At 33.8% G+C, this 20,469-nt stretch overlaps 1 protein-coding gene and 1 pseudogene across 1 annotated transcript; one reads left to right on the forward strand and one right to left on the reverse strand.

Annotated features, from left to right (window-relative positions):
- Window positions 1-3,804: 3,804 nt before the first annotated feature.
- Window positions 3,805-5,200, forward strand: LOC114168839 (senescence-specific cysteine protease SAG39-like). Its single transcript, XM_028053801.2, has 2 exons — window positions 3,805-4,316; window positions 4,403-5,200. Exons 1-2 carry the CDS (start codon window positions 3,875-3,877, stop codon window positions 4,993-4,995), a joined length of 1,035 nt encoding a protein of 344 aa, XP_027909602.2. The 5' UTR covers window positions 3,805-3,874; the 3' UTR covers window positions 4,996-5,200.
- A 12,469-nt stretch (window positions 5,201-17,669) lies between these two features.
- LOC146881771 (uncharacterized) lies at window positions 17,670-19,117 on the reverse strand (annotated as a pseudogene).
- Window positions 19,118-20,469: the final 1,352 nt, after the last annotated feature.

Below are 20,469 nucleotides of genomic sequence, written 5' to 3' on the forward strand. Positions count from 1 at the left end.
CTAGGCAAGGGTGCCTCTGTAATCAAGTTGGCTTCCTCTTGAGATATAGTGATGCTCATCCCATCATATATCTGCATCTCTGTCCCCATCAAGCGCTTGTAAGAAGCATCCTCGGACACACAATTGCGTTTGGGGGAGGCCTGACATGACGAATTCCCATCCTTTTGGGCAACCTTTTTTCTTTTATTTTCTATCGGAGGAGGAGTCCGAGGACTCCCAACACCTGCACCAACTTTGGCATGGGGTGCAACGCTCGTCCCAAGAACTGTGTCTCCATTTTTCTTCCGTTCATTCAATTTCTCACGAAGCAAGTGGAAGCGACTTTTTTGACCCACACCAACACCCTCGTGAGACGCCATCAACGCTAATATAAACAAAAACAAAGTACGAAAGGTCAACATATAGCATGTCACGAGAAAAATTTGAACATACCCAACATGTCCCCACGAGGACGAGGAGAGTTTAGTATGGCCACAATACGCCTAGTGGGAAGCCGTCGAGGAAGTGAATCTAGCAAATTAAGAACCTCGCAATCCTCAGCTGACATCATAGTCTGGGGCCACTCATCATAATGCAGCGGATTACACGTCCAATAAAATGAAAATTTAGGGGTGTCACCATAAAAAAAGTAGGAACGACCAAAAGGGTTAACTACAACCCTAAAGAAGATGTTCTTATAATTTTTAAAAGAAGAGGAGTACGGGGCAAGCAGGACTATCCTAGGCTGACCAAACAGTGATGCCAACTCACAGGTTTCTTAGGCCTGGTACTATAGTAATGTAGGAACACAACTGGAGATGGCCTTAAACCTAAGACTAGACATAGGAACCTAAAGGCTTGTAGAGCAGCCCATGCATTGGGGTGCAGCTGTGACAGAGTCACGTTTAAAATACGCAACACCCCAACAGTGAACTCATCAAAGGGCAACCGAACATGTAAGTTTGTAAGCAACACAACATACATATAAAAAAATTCGTCAGAGTAACCCTCTTGCCCATGGTAAGCGTTATCCACGTGACCAACTCGGTCTAATGACACAGCCTCATCAGGGTTATCCTCATCCAAAATCGCATATGCCTCGGCAAACCTGCGAATAGAGGAAGACCACTTGTACTTCGAAAAATATTCACGCACACCACTATCAACCCACTCGTACCCAGAACGAAGAGGAACATCAGACAAACTCTCCTCATCAGAAGAGGTGCTACTACTAGAGGGATGGGCCAAAGATGTCCCTACCCGATCCGAATGAGCCTTAGAGGCAAACTTATCAGACAATAAGGGTGAAGACATACCTGCCAAGTTCACGAACGCAACAGTATGTCTTGATCGTAAAAGCATGGCTAAACAAGGGTGTCACACGTAATTAGCCTATTTATAGTAAAACTATGAGCACAATGCATAGCGTCCCATCCGTTAGATCAAAAGGATCCAACGCCTTACAAACAATGGTTGTCGCAGTTCCCTATGGCACGTCACATCAAGCTGAGGCCCAAGCCCACTTCACGCATGCAGCCTTTTCCACTTCTCCATAAACGTTACACTTGAAGAGTCACCTGTGCCTCAAACTTTTGAATAAAGAAAAAATCATATCAGAAAGTAAAGGCATGTTGAGTGACGCAGGCAAGCGGAGACAGCGCCACATTTACATATCCACTATGAAGAGTTTCCAACTAAGATAGTCTCAACTCTTGGGGGACTAGTGTACGTGATGGGAAAAGAGGATATCCTAAACCACCTAATAGGCTACTACCTAGAAAGGCGAGGATACCTCAACCTTATAAGAAGGGCAAGCAGCGTGGGTTTTAGACCAGACGCATTGAAACCAATCCGAGTATACTCCACCAAACCAGGCCGAGTATATTTCACCAAACCAGGTCGAGTATACTCCACCAAACCAAGCCGAGTATAGTCCACTAAATTAGGCCGAATATATTCCAACTAAGCTAGCATGGATATACTCCAGCGAAGGAACCTTCATCACTTGGTTATACTCCAGCTTGGATATTACAATATAGTGATCAACTAAAAGAGAATCAAACTAATTAATCATAGTTAACAAAACCTAAAAACCAGCTAAACATGGCAAACCCTAGGCCCATAGGGTTAGGCCCATTAAAGTACTATAAAAGACACTGCTCACGAGGTAAGGAGGACAATGTTATTTTTACTATTATAGTTATTTATTGTTCTACATTGGTCCCTACATAACTTTTGTTCGCGGGTACATCTGTATTCGGCAGGAACAGAGCTCCTTTAGGTTTGAAAAATTAAAATGAATGCATGAATTTATTACTACCACTAGACTGAAGAATTATATGATTATTATATTAAACTATTCTAAATTAAATTTTTTAATTTAGATTACTAAGCAATTTCCTGACGCGAGGGTCATGATTTAGAATTTTAAACGTGATCCAAATTTTCACTTATGATACTTTCAACGCAATCATACCAATTAAGCAGAAAATACTATATTGAGGTTTTTTTACATATATATTGGAAGTTAATTAGGTCTTTTTAAAAAAAAAATTGAGACTCCTGGAGTTAACAAGAAAATAAGAAAGAAGATAAAAAAAAGTCACGAACCTTTAAACAAATGCTGCATCAATAGTGAAGCGAATCTATATAGAAATTTAAACTTTTTACTTACATCGTCTAAATAATTGATGCAAAACAGCATTTTTAAGCGACGTGAAATATGTGTTACCACCAGCCAAAAGTTCTTTGAAAATAGCTTTTAGCTCCCCAAAAATGGTACATTTGGAGGCTCTACTTCACACTGTTTATTTTGGTTTTGCGCAACTAAAAAGTTACTTTAAGCACTTCAAGAAGATGAATCGCAAGAGAAATCTCATATTATACGTTAGTTTATCAGGTAACTTTCTAACTTATGTCATTGTCTGAGAGAGGGAATTTTTATAATTGGGAACAGAAAATTTGAACAAAATAAAAACACTCCTGAGCTTTTTCATAAATGTTTAGTCTTAGTCGTCATATAATTATCATACATGGTCATCCATATATAATTATTTAAAAAAAAATCTTAAATAATCATTAATTTTAAGGACTTAAAATATGTTCAATTTTTTTTTAATTAGAGACTAATTTAAAAATTAATTTTTTTATTAATCAAAATTTTAATAACTAATATTAATGATCAATTTAAAAATTAATTTATAATAAAGAATATTTTAATGTAACTTAAAAATCAATTATTATCTTTTAAAATTATTTTAATTACTAATAACTTTTAATTTATTAATTATTATTTAGATTGATCACTCATTAATTAATTTTTATGATTTATTGTAATTCAATAATTAGTTTATATATATATATATATATATATATATATATATATATATATATATATATATATATATATATATATATATATATATATAAAATAGGAATGATTACTATGGCCACATTCCACAGATAACTGGCGTCACTGAGGGCTGGCGTAAGCAGAAACTTTCATACACCCTCTTTTCTGAACATAAGAATGACCGTATGCTTTGTGTTTTGTTAAGAGATTATATTGCAACACGTTCGGATAAGAGGGGGTTAGCACGTGTGGTCGTCGAATTCTACATCAATTGGACTGGAAAAGGATCTTTCATCGAAAGCAATCTGTTCAACAAATTCGCATGACACACGTGGTTCAGTGCTGTCGAGAATCCAAGTAGAAAGTGGCTCAAAATTGTGCTGCCTACTATTCCATGCACTACGAAACAACTTTTGAGGTGCTCCTCACCACTATAAATTACTTCCCATTGTCATTGCCTTTGCCCCAAACTAAATCAATTTTCTTTGTCTCTGTTACAACGAATACTTCATCAAACCTACTCTAAACTATTCTTCTCATTACATGATGAGTTCATTCAGCCAAAATAACAGTATTTTAGTTTTGTTGCTTGTTTTCACTTTGTGGACATGCCATGCAGTGTCTCGCAGGTTGCCTGAGGCCTTCTTATCGGAGAGACATGAGAAGTGGATGGCACAGTACGGTAAGGTGTACAAGGATGCTGCTGAGAAGGATAAACGGTTCCAAATATTCAACAACAATTTGCAGTTCATTGAGTCCTTCAATGCTGCTGCGGACAAACCTTTCAACCTCAGCATTAACCAATTTGCTGATCTCCATAATGAAGAGTTTAAGGCTTTACTTATTAATGGTCAGAAGAAGGAACGTAGCGTGTTGACAGCAACAGAAACATCGTTTATGTATGACTGTGTCACTAAGATTCCTGCTACCGTGGACTGGAGGAAAAGAGGTGCTGTTACTCCAATCAAGGACCAAGGCATATGTCGTAAGATTCTGTTTTCCATCAGTTCAATTATTTTCTATTAATGCTCCATTAAATAATGTCTTATATACATCAACTTGTGCAAACAGGAAGTTGTTGGGCATTTTCAACTGTGGCTTCCATCGAGGGTCTCCATCATATAACGAAAGGTGAATTGGTGTCGCTGTCAGAACAAGAACTGGTAGATTGTGTGAGAGGTGACAGCGAGGGATGCAACGGTGGTTATGTGGAAGATGCCTTTGAATTTCTTGCAAAGAAAGGAGGAATAGCAAGTGAAACAAACTACCCCTACAAAGGGGTTAACAAGAGTTGTAAGGTTAAGAAGGAAAGGGATGGTGTAGCTATTAAGATCAAAGGGTACGAGAAAGTTCCAGCTAACAGTGAAAAGGCACTCCTAAAAGCAGTGGCACATCAACCAGTGTCAGCTTATGTTGAAGCTGGAGGTTCCGCTTTCCAGTTTTATTCAAGTGGGATTTTCACAGGAAAGTGTGGAACTGACATGGATCATTCTGTTACAGTGGTTGGTTATGGAAAAGGTGGTGATGGTACTAAGTATTGGTTGGTAAAGAATTCATGGGGAACTGAATGGGGTGAGAAAGGGTACATAAGGATGAAGAGAGATATACGTGCCAAAGAAGGTTTGTGTGGAATTGCTACCAGTGCCTCTTATCCAACTATTTGAGTCCTGCTATTAATCCGTATATTAATCTTAAAGAGTTTAATTATAAGCACGTTGAATCTCTAATCATCGTTTTCTTTTCTGGCTAGTAAAAGTACCTTCTAGTGTTCCTAATGAGATGTTTTTCTATAATCTTACGATGTTTGTGTAAACGCTTAATTTCTACCTTATAACGAAATATAAGTATTACAACTATATATTTGTGTTATTCTACTGTTGTTTAGTATATTTGTATAGTTTTTATTTTTATTATTATTATTGTTTGTTTAATAGATACATTGGTAACAGTGAAAAAGTTCAGTCAAAAGAATAAGTTTCATCATAATATATATATATATATATATATATATATATATATATATATATATATATATATATATATATATATATATACACACGTTCAGACTCAAGCAAGAACTACATCTCTAGGAGAATAATATATTTGTGGTTGAAATAAAAACAATAAAAGTCATTATGCTCGACACATATTAACTTTATCGGTCTGTTTATATTAACTTCATTGATATAAAAAAAGAGAAAGTGTGGTGCTGTTATAATATTTTCATTTTTATAAAGTTGGGAGGGAAGAAAGGACATAAATAATATATATATATATATATATATATATATATATATATATATATATATATATAACGTGTAAAATGGACTTTGCGAATTAGGGTACTTCGTGGTCTTTTTTTTTAATTAAAGGGGACCAACGTGAGGTATGATATGAAACCATGTAACAACTGAGATTATTCTATTAATCTTTAGATCCTGTCATTGTTCAACTTGGAATTTGAGGCATGATTATACGTAATCATGATTCTTCCGCATGGACGACCAAATTGCCACGTCTGACATCATCATTTAGATAAATACCTAAATTGAAGCAGTGATTTATCCAATGGAAAAATATTCTTTCACACCACTTTTGTTCCTATATCATTTTATAACTGCCTTCTATAATAAAATATTATATTAACTTAATAAAAATAAATATAAATCGAATATTATAATAAAATAATAATTTATAACTAAGTTGAGTGTAAAAATGATATGTGCATTTTGCTTATTCTTGTAGAGTTATTATTTGGAAAATAAAACTCACACCCCACCAAACAAAATACATCATATTTTATATAATTTTATTATATAAAATTATTATTCTCTATTTTATTATTATTATTATTATTATTATTATAATAGATTAACATTAATCAATAAAGGTTAAAATATCTTTTTAATTTTAATTTTCGTCAAGTTTTATTAAATCAGTCATAATTTTGTTTTTGTATTTAAATAAGTTCTAATTTTCATCAATTTTGTTCAATTAGCTCTTTTTTTGCTAACACCATTTAAATTATTAACGATCATGAACAATGACTACCACATGTCATTAAAAGCTGAAACTAAAGGTGTAATGGAAGATGTATGGTTGGGTTGGCTATTTCGCTAATGGGCTCGAAAATAAGGCCTTAATCATCTAAAAAAGTATGACACAGTTCAGCTATATCAAACAGAAAACGCACAAGTTCTTAAATGTACTAGCCTAGATGAATGAATCACACAAGAATGAAAATTAGGCTCAAAACTCACCCAAGAATTAAATGTCAAAACTAGAAAGCAACATTTTGTTTTCAACAAATGAGTGGAAGAACTATGCAACATAAAACTACAATTAATCATCTCAATCTATTTTCTACAATCAGAGCCTTAGCTAAGAACTCAAGCAATGATGATGCATCCACCCCAAGGCTTATAGCTTGGGCCAACACCAAGGCCCAAATCATGCTCAGGGTCCAATACACGGCCCACATGCTCCTAAAGATCAAAGCCAAATCAAAGGCCCAATAACAAGAGACATGCTTAGAAGGATCCAAATGGGCTTGCCCTAAGAGGATCAAATTCATCATGGGCTTTATATATTGTTCTCATGGACTAAAGAAGACATCAAAATATAAGAGCACACATGATTGGAGCATTAGAATAACTTTTATTTTGGGCCACATGTTAGGCCATGCTATAGAATACAAATACTAAAGTACTTTGTTGTTTAGTTTCAAATTGGGCTAATGCAAGCCCAATTCAAACCTTTTGGCTGAGAATGTGCTTGGAGGCAATCACTAAAAGAAAAACACTTATTACCGACGATCACAATCCATCGGTAATGGCCATAATCCGTCGGTAATGATGTTTTACCAACGGACTTTCGACAACCAAAAATTTGTCGGTAAACACATCGTCAGTAAGACTTTACGACAGATTGTAAAAGTCCATCGGTAATTTTCGACGGACACCTCCGTCGTCTGAGCCGTCGGCCATTACATCATATTGAAACGTGTTCAAAGCATTTACATGACTTGAAACTCATTTTTTGTCTTCATATGCATTTTAGGCACTCTTTGCAAGCCATTTTGCACTCACTTTACTTTAACTAGTCATTTTGTAATTCTCTTTATATTTTTTTTATTTGTTTGTTTCTAAAGTTCACTTGTGTCATATTATGCATGGCCAAAGGATAAAAAAAACCATTTTGATACCCTATTTTAAACTCCACACACTCAATTTGAAGAAAAATCCTCATTTTAAGCCTTTAAAAGTTGAGATGAGAGTGTGATATGTGTTTGCTGTTTTCATTGTTTCATTACTCTTATTGAATCATTTTAGAGTACATTTTTCTTTCCATTTGCTAATAACTAACCCTTAATATGCTTTTTATTAGTTTGAGACTAACTAGTTAGCCTAGTTTAGCCTATTTTTCTTGTATATAGGGAACTAACACACTAACTTGTATATTGTGACATTGGTGCACCTTAGGAACTCAAATTGAACAAATTAAAAGTAAGATATCCAAATACTAACCAAACTATTGTTGACATGAGAAGCCAAAGTGGTTTGCTTCTTGAAGATTTGATGAACATTGAATGAAGCTCTATTGAACTATCTTGAAGTCATTACCATTAGAATGAACCCTACATTGATGAAGGAAAGGTGATTTGATGATAACCATGTTGATCAAGGATGGAACGTGTGCTCTCCATGTAGTTACATCATTGAGAAAGTGTATTTGAAGTTTGTAATTCATATTGTAGACCTTGTAGCATTAATTAGATGTATTTGGTCTTATGTGTGTCTTTTAATCTGTTGAATGGTTTTTCAACAGGTTAAAATGTCTCTTTTAGTCTGTTGAATGGTTTTTCAACAAGTTAAAAGGTTGGCTGCAGTAGTCTTAAACTACAACAAATTCAATCAGTTGATTTAGTTTTTAATCGACTAATTTCACTTAAGTCAAGTGAAATCAACCGATTGATTTGAAAATCAACCTATTAAATTTCGTAACAGTTTGACTATAAAAGCTGTGATTTTTGAAAGAGAGGTCTGTTGATCATTTTAGAGCGTGATTTTATTCTGGAAACTTGTGGAAACTCTCTCTTTCGTGATCATGCAGTTTGCAGCAAATGAAGATTGATCTTGGATCAATTCTTGGAGCTTTTGGCTTGGTTTGAAGCTTGGAGAAAGTGGTTTGTGGTAGGATGGGTTGTGCTACCACTGAGGTTTGATCTTTCTCAAGCTTTGTGTGTGTGCCTAGTCGTTTTCCAGGTCTGCAAGAGGGTTCTTGCTGTGCTGGTGTGATTCTTGTGAGATTCAAGAGTCTTTTGTGGTGTTTTTGTATATTTTGGAAGTGTAAGGATGGATACTTTGTAAATCTTTTGAAATAGTGCAAAGTCAAGCTCAGGTTGCCTTGACAAACTGGATGTAGCTCAGGTTTGAGTGAACCAGTATAAAAATCTCGTGGTGTCCTCTCTTCTCTAACCTTTCTCTCTTGCATTTTCATTTTAAAGTTTAAAGAACTTGTACTTTAATCATCTTTTTCATGTTCTTGCATGTTTTCATAGTATCTGCAGCATTGAGCATGTTTACATAATCATTTGGAACCTGTCTTGATCAATCTTGTGCATTGTTACTGGTTTAAAATTCGAATTTGCATTTTTGCATTTTTCCTAGTATTTCAGTCGACTGTTTTGCTGTTTCAATCGATTGATTATACTAGAACATAATCTGTTTAGTAAAATCAATCTGTTAACTCTATTTTTGATCGACTGAAAGTATAATGTCCAGCACCTTTTGCATCCTAACTTGTTGATCTATTTGATTCAATTAAAAGTGGTTTTTAGCTTGCAAAGATAGCTTAAATTTTTAACTAGCCAATTCAACCCCTCTTCTTGGCTTTTCAACCATTTCAAAACTAACAACTACAATGTCCTAATTGGAATGTAAGTCCCATGACTATGCAGACCATTTAAGCTCAAATTTTCTTTCTTGTTGTCTTTAGTAGTCTAATTTCAGGTTTTAGAGTCAAATTTTGATTTCTTTCTTGTTTTGAGTAATTGACTTTATTTTAAACTTCATTTTACCATTTAAAACTTTGTTAGACACTTACTTTACATTTTTATTGACTACATTAATACAGTTCTTAGTTTTTGGCCTGATTTAGTTTTTAATTGTTCTAATTCTTAACATCTAGCTTAGTTGATAATTAGAGTCAGTTTTTATATATTGTAAGATGCCTTTATAGTTTTAAATCTGCATAGTTTTAGATAGATAACTTAAAGATACAATGCAAACTACAATCAAAATGAAAGTGCAATTGAAAGTACAAAATTCAATTTTATATGTTTTTAACACAGGTTTATTAGTGCAACCATGTTTTTCTTTCTTCTCTTCCCTCACTTTATGGTGAATGGCTAACTTCTCTTTCTTTTAGGTGCAAATGTACACGATTGACACCCATTTCTCTCTTTCTTTCCCTATTAGACTTATCAACTAATATATTTTTAGGTGTTGGTTGTCTTTTACAAGAGTTTTTATTGTCTTGCAGTCTTTCACTTTGGTGTTTTCTTATACATTTAAGTGTTTTAGACCTTCAAGGACATTAGAATGGACTTGTACAATGTTGATTCAATGTAGAGGATTAACCAATTCTGCCAAATTCAAGATGTTGAAATGTAATGGAGCCAAGTGGAAATGTTGAAAGTTGACCGAAGTTTGACTTTTTGTTTTGAAGTTCACATACAAATGCAAGTGGATGGAGACTATTTAAGGCATTTAATCACATATGTTAAAGGAAAATTTGACCATTGGAATGGATCTAACTAGTTTCATAGTGTTCTAGGTGGAAAATCCTTAAGTCGGAGAAGTTTTTATATAAGCTTTTTGTTCACGTTGGGGGCTAGTCCAACAAGGCATAACCAATTTATATTCTTTTCCTAATGGTGTTAAAACCTAGTAGCTTTTCCTAATGAATTTTGGAAGAACACTTGAATGTTAAAATTTGACATCATGGTTGACTTTTACATTTAAGGTCTTATTTGGTGATTTAAGAGTTTTAGACCTTCAAGTACATTAGAATGGACTTGTACAAAGTTGATTCAATGTAGAGGATTAACCAATTCTGCCAAATTGAACATCTGAACCAGTGGAGCCAAGTGGAAATGTTGAAATTTGACCAAAGTTTGACTTTTTGTTTTGAAGTTCAAATACAAATGCAAGTGGATGGAGACTATTTAAGGCACTTAATCACACGTGTTAAAGGCAAAATTGACCATTGGAATGGTTCTAACAAGTTTCATAGTGTTCTAGGTGGAAAAATCCTTTAGTTGGAGAAATTTTTATTTAAGCTTTTTATTCACGTTAGGGGTTGGTCCAACAAGGCATAACCAATTCATATTCTTTTCCTAATGGTTTGCCTTTAACATAATCCAAATAGGAATACACGAAGACAACAAGATCATTTCATAATCAACAACACCTTTTATACCATGACAATAGTAAAACAACACTTAAATCAGCAGCATGATAATACTTAGCCAGAATCACATCAGGTGGAAAGAACTTATACCTCACAAAAGGTACTAGGCAACCTTTTAGGAAAATCTTTCCTTGCTACTATGATTTACCTCCAGATCCACCCTCACCCTCATCCTTTCCTCCCCTATCATAGTGCACAAATAAATATTATACTTCATGCAAATGAATATATCAAAATAAGGATAACATCTATCCAAATTTTACAACTTTAGAAATGCAAATAAACAAGCATAAGCAATAACATGTGTGTGTGTATTGAACAACATAGAAGTAATCTAGAAGGTGTTTCTGCTATTAGCAGAATCCTATGCTATTATTGAGTTCTGTTTTCTATTCTAACCCATTCCAGTTTTAAGATTTTTAATTTTGTGACGCATTTGTTCTATTTTCTATCATTCAATTGGCATGATTTTAAATCACTTTGCATATTCCATTCATGATTCAGTTCATCTCATTGCATGAATTCAGTTTTCTATATATTAACAACCTATAATACATAGTTTATTCTAGATTGAAATATGTTCCAATGGTTGGTTAAATCTCTTATACAATTTGCATTCATTTAGGAATTTTTATCAAACACCTACCTGCATTAGTATTTTCTCTTAGGCATTTCTGACCAGAATATAAGAACCATGTAGAAATAAAAGATAACATAATAAAAAAATTGAACTATTGTACGTAGGAATGCATCACAAAAAATTGAATTGATCTAGGTGGGATGAAGAAGGTCCTTGATGCAAAGCAAAGCAAAGGCAATGCTTGAGAGTGACAGTAGAAAGGCAGTGCAATTTTACCTCTCACTCAACACAAAGTTAATAAGATTCTAAAGCAAAAACTAATAAAGTTTGTAAGCCGAACTAAATACTAAAGATACCAAAATCAGAAAAGTTTGTCTCTCACAACTCAATACTAATCATGTATATGGTTATTCTATGATGAACTATATATTAAGATGCCATTGAAAAAATCTCAGCCACAAATTACCTCAACACAATTTTAGCAATATCATTCATTAAGCTTGGTAAAAACCAGTACTGACAAAAGAAATCTGCAGCAATTTTGGTAAAGAAAGAAAATATTGACTTTTGGGTTGACTTATTGGAATTTAGGTTTTATACTTGATTCAACATTGGGAATTTACGTAGGAAGTCCAGTTACATTTTTTGGAAGCAAGAGAACCCTGGATGAGGGCTATAGGCTGGAGTCTTGGTCCAATTTCATGCTACCTTTGTGTATCTAAGTTTAGCATAGTTTAGCATAGTAAGGTATATTTTAGCAAATTGTGACTAGGATGTGGGAGGCTTTTACAGGTACATTTGGTGAATTGTTGAACAACTTTAGAGCTGAAGTAGTGGTCTGAATCATACCAACTAGACCAAAGTGGAATGCAGCATAATTAAAGTGTATTTTAGCTTAGTTTTTGTCAATTTGGAGGGAATTTTAAGTAATTTTTACTCAGGAATTCAGTAGGTTAACTACTCATATTTAGTAGTTATATAAATAGAATCTGAACTAAGTGAAAACACACTATTTTTTCAGATCTCAAAACAATTCCAATTTAAGTTTCCTTTCTCAGGGGGTTTCTCTCTCCCTTCTTAGGATTGAGGTCTGATAACCTAATTGATATAGGCTCATACTATTCAAATTCTTGGCAGCTTTGAAACTCTATTCATTACCTTTAATGTAGTTCATATTTTTAGAATGAGATTAATATATGGGAACTAAAAAATGATCCTAAACTATTCTCATAAGACTTGACTTATAAAAAATGAAATTTGTGGCTTGATAGTATGAAAGTTGAGATTAATTCAATGGTGTCTAATCTAGTCTACAAGAAACTAGTAAGAAAATATATATAAAAAAACTTTAATCCTTGTTTAGAGTATTGGTGAAGATGGTCTCGGTGCAATGTACAAAGGACAACTACCATCACCCATCCCTGTGGCTATAAAGGATGTCCAATTTCACAGTTTTAGAAATAAGAACACAAATAAACTTGATACACAATTTGATTGACGAATTGGTTCAAAACTACACCAAATTTCTAATCAACCAACTCAATCAAACAAAAAACAGAACATATCACTCAATAAGGGATCGAGACAGTGAAAGGAGAAAATGGCACACACCTAGCAATGACTTAGGTCTCCGACAGACTCCTCACCACAACGCAATGTCAATGCAATCCACGTGACCATTGAACTAGGAAACACAACCCAACGAGAGTTACCACTACACTTACCACAAAACAGCGATGGAAGGTCACACACAAAGTTACCAATGACAAGTGAGATCAAGGGAGGACGGCGACAAAGACACCTTGCTCAGGCCACGAAAGCACAACAGTCATAACGACCAACGACAACATCACAGTGCCAAGTTCAAAGGGGCAGTGCACTACAGAGAGAGGTATTCGTTTTTTGGCTTTCGTTATGGTAGGAAAAAGAAATTGGGGCTAGGAAAGTGAAATTTAATTCTGAATTCATCGAGGACTTTACCGAAGGATACGATCCGTTGGTCAAAAAAAAGTTCATCGTTAAATAAGTCAACAATTTGACATAGCATTTTACCGACGAATATTTTAGTCAGTAAATAACGACTACATATCCATCGGTTAGTTCGTCGGTAAGTGTGATTTACCGACAAATTGTATTCGTCGGTCTCTGTCGATAAATAATGAATACATATTCGTGTGTAATTTTGCGGTAAGTTTGATTTACCGATGAACATTGATCCGTTGGTTTTGGTCCGTCGGTAATTTACAATTTTCTTGTAGTGAACACTTGGTGCGCCTTTGTTACTTGGTGCATGTGTCGCAACCTCGGAAAAAATCACAACGGAACGGTGAACGTAAAAAAAAAAAACATCTTTTTTAAGATATAAATTTAATAAAGGGAGTCGCCACCATAGTTTTTGGGAAAACAATGGAAAACCTTACGTGTGGTTAAGGTATTAACACCCTACACGTCCGTCGTAAGACCGTTCCTTTAATCAAGTGCAAAACTAATGTGATTTTAAAATATTTGTTTTTCCCAAAAATCAAACAAAACATACTACTATGATTGAAGAAACTATTTTTAAAATTTTATATTTGGACCTGACAAGGTTTTTGACCTTGCTCCTAAATATTCTCATAAAAATAAGAAATTAGGGTTACGTAGTTCTCTTTTCAAAACAAATTATTAAAAACTTTCAATTTGATTAATATCTCTTTTTATCATTATTACTTTTATTTTAAATTTTAATGTATAGGTATTATATATCAAGTGAATTCGAGACTCAACATGATAAAGATTTAACATCAAGCAAGTACGATAGTAGACATGCTGATTAAGATTTATTTAACAAAAATATTTATTTATCAAGCAAGTTCGAGACTAGACATGATAATCAAACTTCGTTTAATAAAAAAACATTAATTACCAAACAAATTCGAGACTAGAAATAATAATCAAATTTTATTTAAGAAAATGAGAATTATAATTAACAAATAAATCCGAGACTTATCATGATGATCAATAATCCCTTATATTAAAAAATAAATTGATTTAAAAGAGAAAAATTAATTTATATATAAGAAAGATAAGACCAAATGAAGCATAAAGCATGGGTGCGACAGCTAAAACACGGGTAGAGGCAGCATAAATTTCTAATTGATTATAGCGTGCGTAGGATATATGAAAATGGAGGTACAGAAAGAAACTTGGAATGAGTCAGATTCCTACCAATTTTTCTTATGCTAAGGTTTTATTATTTAGTGATTTTTAGTTTTAGTTTTACCTATTATTGTTTTTATTCATTTTTGTTATTAAAACATTGTTAAAAACCCAATCCGAGGCTTGATACTCTTCCCCAATCACTCAACCCTAGCGTTCTTCTTCTCACCTCAACCCACTGTCACACCAAAGGTTTCATCCAAACCTCCGACCATGAAATCACTAAAATTAGAACACAACAACGGTCAATGAATTCACGCTCCATTGTAACTCAAACATGAAAACAAACTCAGAATTAACCCACGACAAAATCCCAAAAGTGCAAACAAGCAACATTATGAAAATTCATGTGATTGAATTATTTCACTGCACAACTCTATGTTATCATTCGAATATTAAAATATACATCATACATGGTTTGACAAATGCTGGGCCCATGGTTCAAGCTTCAGGAACAACAAGCATTTCAACCTAAAAAACATCATCAGACGTGAAAACTCAATGTGCTTCAAACATGATAACGAACATAGAATTAATCCACTACGAAAACCCTAAACCAACTCATAGAAGTATATGTTTCATCAAGCCAACAACAACAGCAATACTATTAAAATAGACCCGAAACTCATCAAAACAAAACCTCCGAAAGAAAACCCAAATTACATTTTATCGTCAATCGAAGGTCCCAACAAAATGCATCGACAATTTCTATAGCAAGACCAAACTGAAAACAACTCAAACCAGTATAACCTAATCATTCAAATAATTCAAACAAAGAATATGGAATTTAGCAAGAACCTTCACAGTCTTTTTCTTCTTTTCCAGCGCTCACCACCTTTCTGTTTCTCTCGCTTTCTCCACTTTTTCTTCTTTCTCCCCTTCCCACCTTTTCTCCTGCTTCCAAAAGACCAGAAAAAACTGCCTCTCTCGTTCCTTCCTAGTATTTGTATGTTCTCCTTCGAAACATCACGTGTGAGAGATGAAGATGAAATTCGAGGATCAAGAAGAAGAACCGTGGGGTGTTATTCTCCAAGCTACATCTCCATTTCATTTTATGCTACCTTTCTCATTTCATTTGGCCAACCATGATTCCTATAAATGGGGTCATTCTACTCTTGTATTTGGTTACTTTGGATTGGTGATAGACTAAGTGTTGAGAGTACTCCATCTATTGCCTCTGGAGTCACTTTGGTAGACTAATTTCTACCAAGAACTCCTCTAGCCTCCTTTCCTAGAATAAATTTCTCTTCTAGGTTTCCTCTCTATTTTACCTTCATTGCTTCAAGAGCCTTCAAGCTTGAATCCACTTCTCCATTTCACTCCATTTCCGCTGTAGCCATGGACCTTCTCCTCTTCATTTTCGTGTTACAAGGTCCATCAAGTGGTATCTAGAGCCATCCAAGCCTTGGTGCATCCATTGTCTTGGTTTGGGTAAGGTTCTTGGTCCATACTTGTGTTTGTCTTCATTTTTCTGTGTTGTTCTCTTCTTCTCCATTGTTTTCTTCAAGTTTTCTTGTTTTCTACCGATTGTCATTGAGGCTACATGAATCTTGTTGATTCAAATTGTAGTACTCCTTGCTTCAATGGTGTAAATGTGTTTTTAGGTTCCATTTTTTTGTTTCCAACACTTGTTCTCTGATTCCTTACTATTTTTCTTCATTTTAATCGGTGCATCTTTTAAATTTCAGTTCATTATGTTGTTTAAAAACTTTGCACTTGTTTGATGAGAACCAAGTCCTACATCACACATTTGAGCTATGAACTTCAAGTGATGCTTGTGGATGTGTAAGGAAAATGTCTCACTGTTTTTCTTCCATTTCACCGATTGGATTATGCTTTTGAGTGTCCTAGATGTTCTTCTATGATTCATGCTTGATTTTATATTATAATCAAGTTCATTCATCTTGAATTTCATAGAACATCTTCAAATTTTCGTGAGCAACTCTACTCCAGTCTGTTTTTCAGTTACGCACACCTATTGTTTGTGATTTATTCTGAACGCATGGATAGGCCAAATATTTTTCTGATTTTCGCCTCTTGAATCTAAGAGAGACGAAAATAACAAAAAAAGAATCACATAAAAAATGTTTAATACAAAAAATAAGATAAATCTTTGAATCAGAGGCATAAAATCCCGTTTTATGGCCTTGCAGCTTCAGGATTTTCCAAATTTTTTGCGGTTTTTGGTGTGTTGGCAACTTCTAAAGTGCTCTTAGTTGTTATAATTGATTGCTTAATTGTGTACTTCATTTAACCTTCATTGCTTCAAGCGCCTCCAAGCTTGAATCCACTCCTCCATTTCACTCCATTTCCGCTGCAGCCATGAACCTTCTCCTCTTCATTTTCGTGCTACAAGGTCTATCAAATGAACTCTCATGCATTTACAAACTTATTTGAAGACTAAAATAGAAAGAGAGAAACGGGAACAAAAGTAGAATTTGAGGCTAAAAACAGTAAAAAAATTGAAAACAAAAAATAAATAATAAAATTAAAAACAGAAATAGAAAAATTTAACCAGAAAAATAGAAAGTAGCTACAAAAACATATACAAGAACCAAAACAACAATAACTCAACCTCCTACCCCCACACTTAAGAGACACATTGTCCTCAATGTGTGGAAGAGAAATGTGAGTTTCAACATGCTTTATTTGTTTATTATATCATTTACTTGTTTAAAGGAAACTAATTTGTATTCATTTAACAAATACAAGACTAAGAAAGATACATCACTCAAATGCATCATTTGTTAAACATGCATAATATTTATGTGAATAAAATGTTAATATACATATAGGGGCTTGTAATAGAAGTTTGTGTATACTTTTACAACCAACTAAAGATACTTCTTAGTTTGAAATATATTACAAACAAGTTACACTATACCAGATGTAGCTTTAACAGAATCCAAAGTTACATGAAAAGTTAAGCTAGACAATCTTATTATTGCATGTTAAGTCTCCATTTTCTTCCTCTGAAATATAAAGAAAGTAAGGGTGAGTCTTTTCCTTAACTCTAAAACTTCATAACATTTCAAAACCTAGTTATTTGAATAAAATTGCAATTGAATGAAATAACTTCACAAAAGTTTAAATCTTCATAATATCATTAAAAGAATTCTTATTAAATCTCCAAGGATGGTTCATTGGTAAAAAGACACGATGATCCATATAGCACATCTTATGGCTATGTTTTAGGTAGGATGAATTAGTGTCATAATTGCAATATGCACAAGCTAATCTTCCTTTTATGCCCCAACCAGACAACATAGCATATCCGGGGTAATCACTGATTGTCCATAGACGAGCTGCACGTATTTGAAATGTCTCATTTTTTGAAGCATCATAGGTTTGTACTCCCAACTCCTATAACTCTTTCAGCTCCTGGATCAGCGGTTGAAGGTACACATCAATATCATTTCCTATTTGATTGTGGTCTAGGAATCAACAATGATAACATTGTATATTCAGGTTTCATGCACAACCAAGGTGGAAGGTTGTACACGACCATCATGACAGGCCACGTGCTATGTGATATGCTCATGGTTCTAAATGGATTAAAGCCATCACTAGCCAAACCAAGTCTTGCATTGCGCAAGTCAGTAGAAAAATTTTCATGAAGGCCATCAAAGCTCTTCCAAGCTTCACCATCAGCGGGATGTCTCATTTTCCCATCCTTTGCTCGTTCTTCTTCATGCCACCTCATTGACTCAGTAGTCTTCGAACATATAAATAGTCTTTGAAGTCTAGGAATCAATGGAAAGTCTAGCAATACTTTGGCAGGAACTCTATGCTGATATTTTGGGCCCTCAACCTCAGAATTGACTTCAGGAAATTCTTTCCATCGCGAAGATCTACAGATACTACAAGCATCTAAATTCTCACTCTCTTTCCAAAATAACATACAATCTTTTGGACATGCATGAATCTTTTTATAATCAAGACCTAAATCAGTAATCATACTCTTTGTTTTGTTAAAAGATTCAGGAATATTCAAGTTAGGCATGACCTCTTTTAGTAGTTGTAAGAGGTCAGTGAATGAAAAATTGCTCCAACCATGAAGACACTTTAATAAATATAGCCGAATGATGAAAGATAAAGTGGAAAAGCTTTCACATCTAGGGTAGAGTTCTTGATTTGTATCATTAATCAATTGATAGAACTTTCTAGCTTCATCGTTAGGACCCTCTTTGTCTTCTTTTGCTTCTACTACATTTCTAAATGTGTCATACAATAAGGCATTATTATCATCGTGTGAATCTTCATCATCTACCATGTCTTCATCTTTACTAGTAGGTGAAGGTATTTCTTCTCCATGGTGAACCCAAAGATCATACCCTTCTAGAAATCCACTGATAATTAAATGTTCGTAGATCACGTGTCGTCTAGCCCAAATATAATTTTTTACATTTAGTGCATGGGCATAAAATCTCATGTCCTTGAGGCCTTCCTCTTGTGTAAGTAAAATCAAGAAATGATTCAACACCCTTTATATACTCATTACTAATCCTTGGAAATTTACTCCACTCCTTATCCATCACCTTTAATGTAATACATAAGAAATTATAGTTTCATTAAGCAATTAATAATTGAAAATAGTATTACATGAATTAAAATTATAGTATTATTAAGTAATTAATAATCTATAAAATAGAAGTTAATCAATGGTACACTTATGACTTAAAACAAAATTAAGCTAAAATGTTTCTAGCCCATAAAGATTCATTAAAACTGCAACAAAAAATAACTAAATTAGAAAAGCATAAACTAAAACAAAGTTTTGGCTCATTTTCTTATCCAAAAGATAATAAGACTCGAGGTAATATATTTATACACGTAATTTTAAAAGATAAAACAATATTAGTAAGATTCAATTTAATCACTTCTAAAAAAGATGTCAAGTATAATTTTCGTTCGTCTAAATAGACTGGATAAATGATAAATAAATGGATTGTTACCTACTTTTCACCCCTCTTTAAAGAAAACAAAAAGAATAGAAGCAATAGTGAAAATGATGAAGCCGACTGAAGGTCTGCAAGCCTCCATCACCAACCTATCACTCTCATCCACTTTTTCCTCATACTTATCCCCTTTGCACTGTAAAAAAAAATGTCAACCTCATTTCCTCTACCCTGCTAATGTTTATTTAGTAAATGACAAAAAATCTCCTATGGATATTCATTTTTATCTAACCCTGTGCTTCCATAGGTCTTTAATTCACAAAATTTTATTTTATTTCTACTCTAGTTTTCCAGGTCACCTCATATCATCTTATATTTCAAAATAATGACATTCTTTACTATATTTGAATCCACTTTTGCTTTCAAGATTGATGTAGAGTGCAACAAATAAAAGATGCATGACAAGCCAAAGCATGCTAAAGAGAGAACACCTAGATGTTAAAAGTTATTGTGACATACACTTGAAAATATCACCAGGAACCGTATCTCAGCCTTTCTAGAATTTAGGGCCTTCCCTACTTTTAGTATATAAGAACAATTTAATATAGAGTCTTTAATCAACAAAGACAAGTTAAGCTATGTTATGTATGCATTCAAATATTGGAGGAATGAGAACATCACCAATAACTAATAAAGAATTATCTGGCTTACGCGCCTCACTTAAACTTTACTATGAAATATGGAGACAAGCCAAACATAATGCAGCATCTTGGATACAAGCTGCAACTGATATAAAGAATTGGCCAAAAACATGATCATTAGTATATATATGTTTACCAAACAGACACATTAAAAAGTCAAAGCCAAGAAACAAGGACTGCAAACTAATTTTTTATTGATATATGTATGTTTAGTTATGTACATAAAAAGGTAAAAAGGAGATCGGAAGATAATTTAATGGATTTTCAAAGGAGGATGTGCAGGAACTA

This window comes from Vigna unguiculata, chromosome 11 (genome assembly GCF_037176805.1).
Source record: "Vigna unguiculata cultivar grain cowpea cultivar isolate G323 ecotype 2 chromosome 11, ASM3717680v1, whole genome shotgun sequence".
In the NCBI taxonomy this organism is placed as follows: domain Eukaryota; kingdom Viridiplantae; phylum Streptophyta; class Magnoliopsida; order Fabales; family Fabaceae; genus Vigna; species Vigna unguiculata.

Bases quoted from the DNA above. Each gene is read 5' to 3' on its own strand.
- LOC114168839 (XM_028053801.2), top strand. From the start codon at position 3,875: ATGATGAGTTCATTCAGCCAAAATAACAGTATTTTAGTTTTGTTGCTT. The intron at 4,317-4,402 runs GTAAGATTCTGT...TTGTGCAAACAG, and splicing joins CAAGGACCAAGGCATATGTC to GAAGTTGTTGGGCATTTTCA.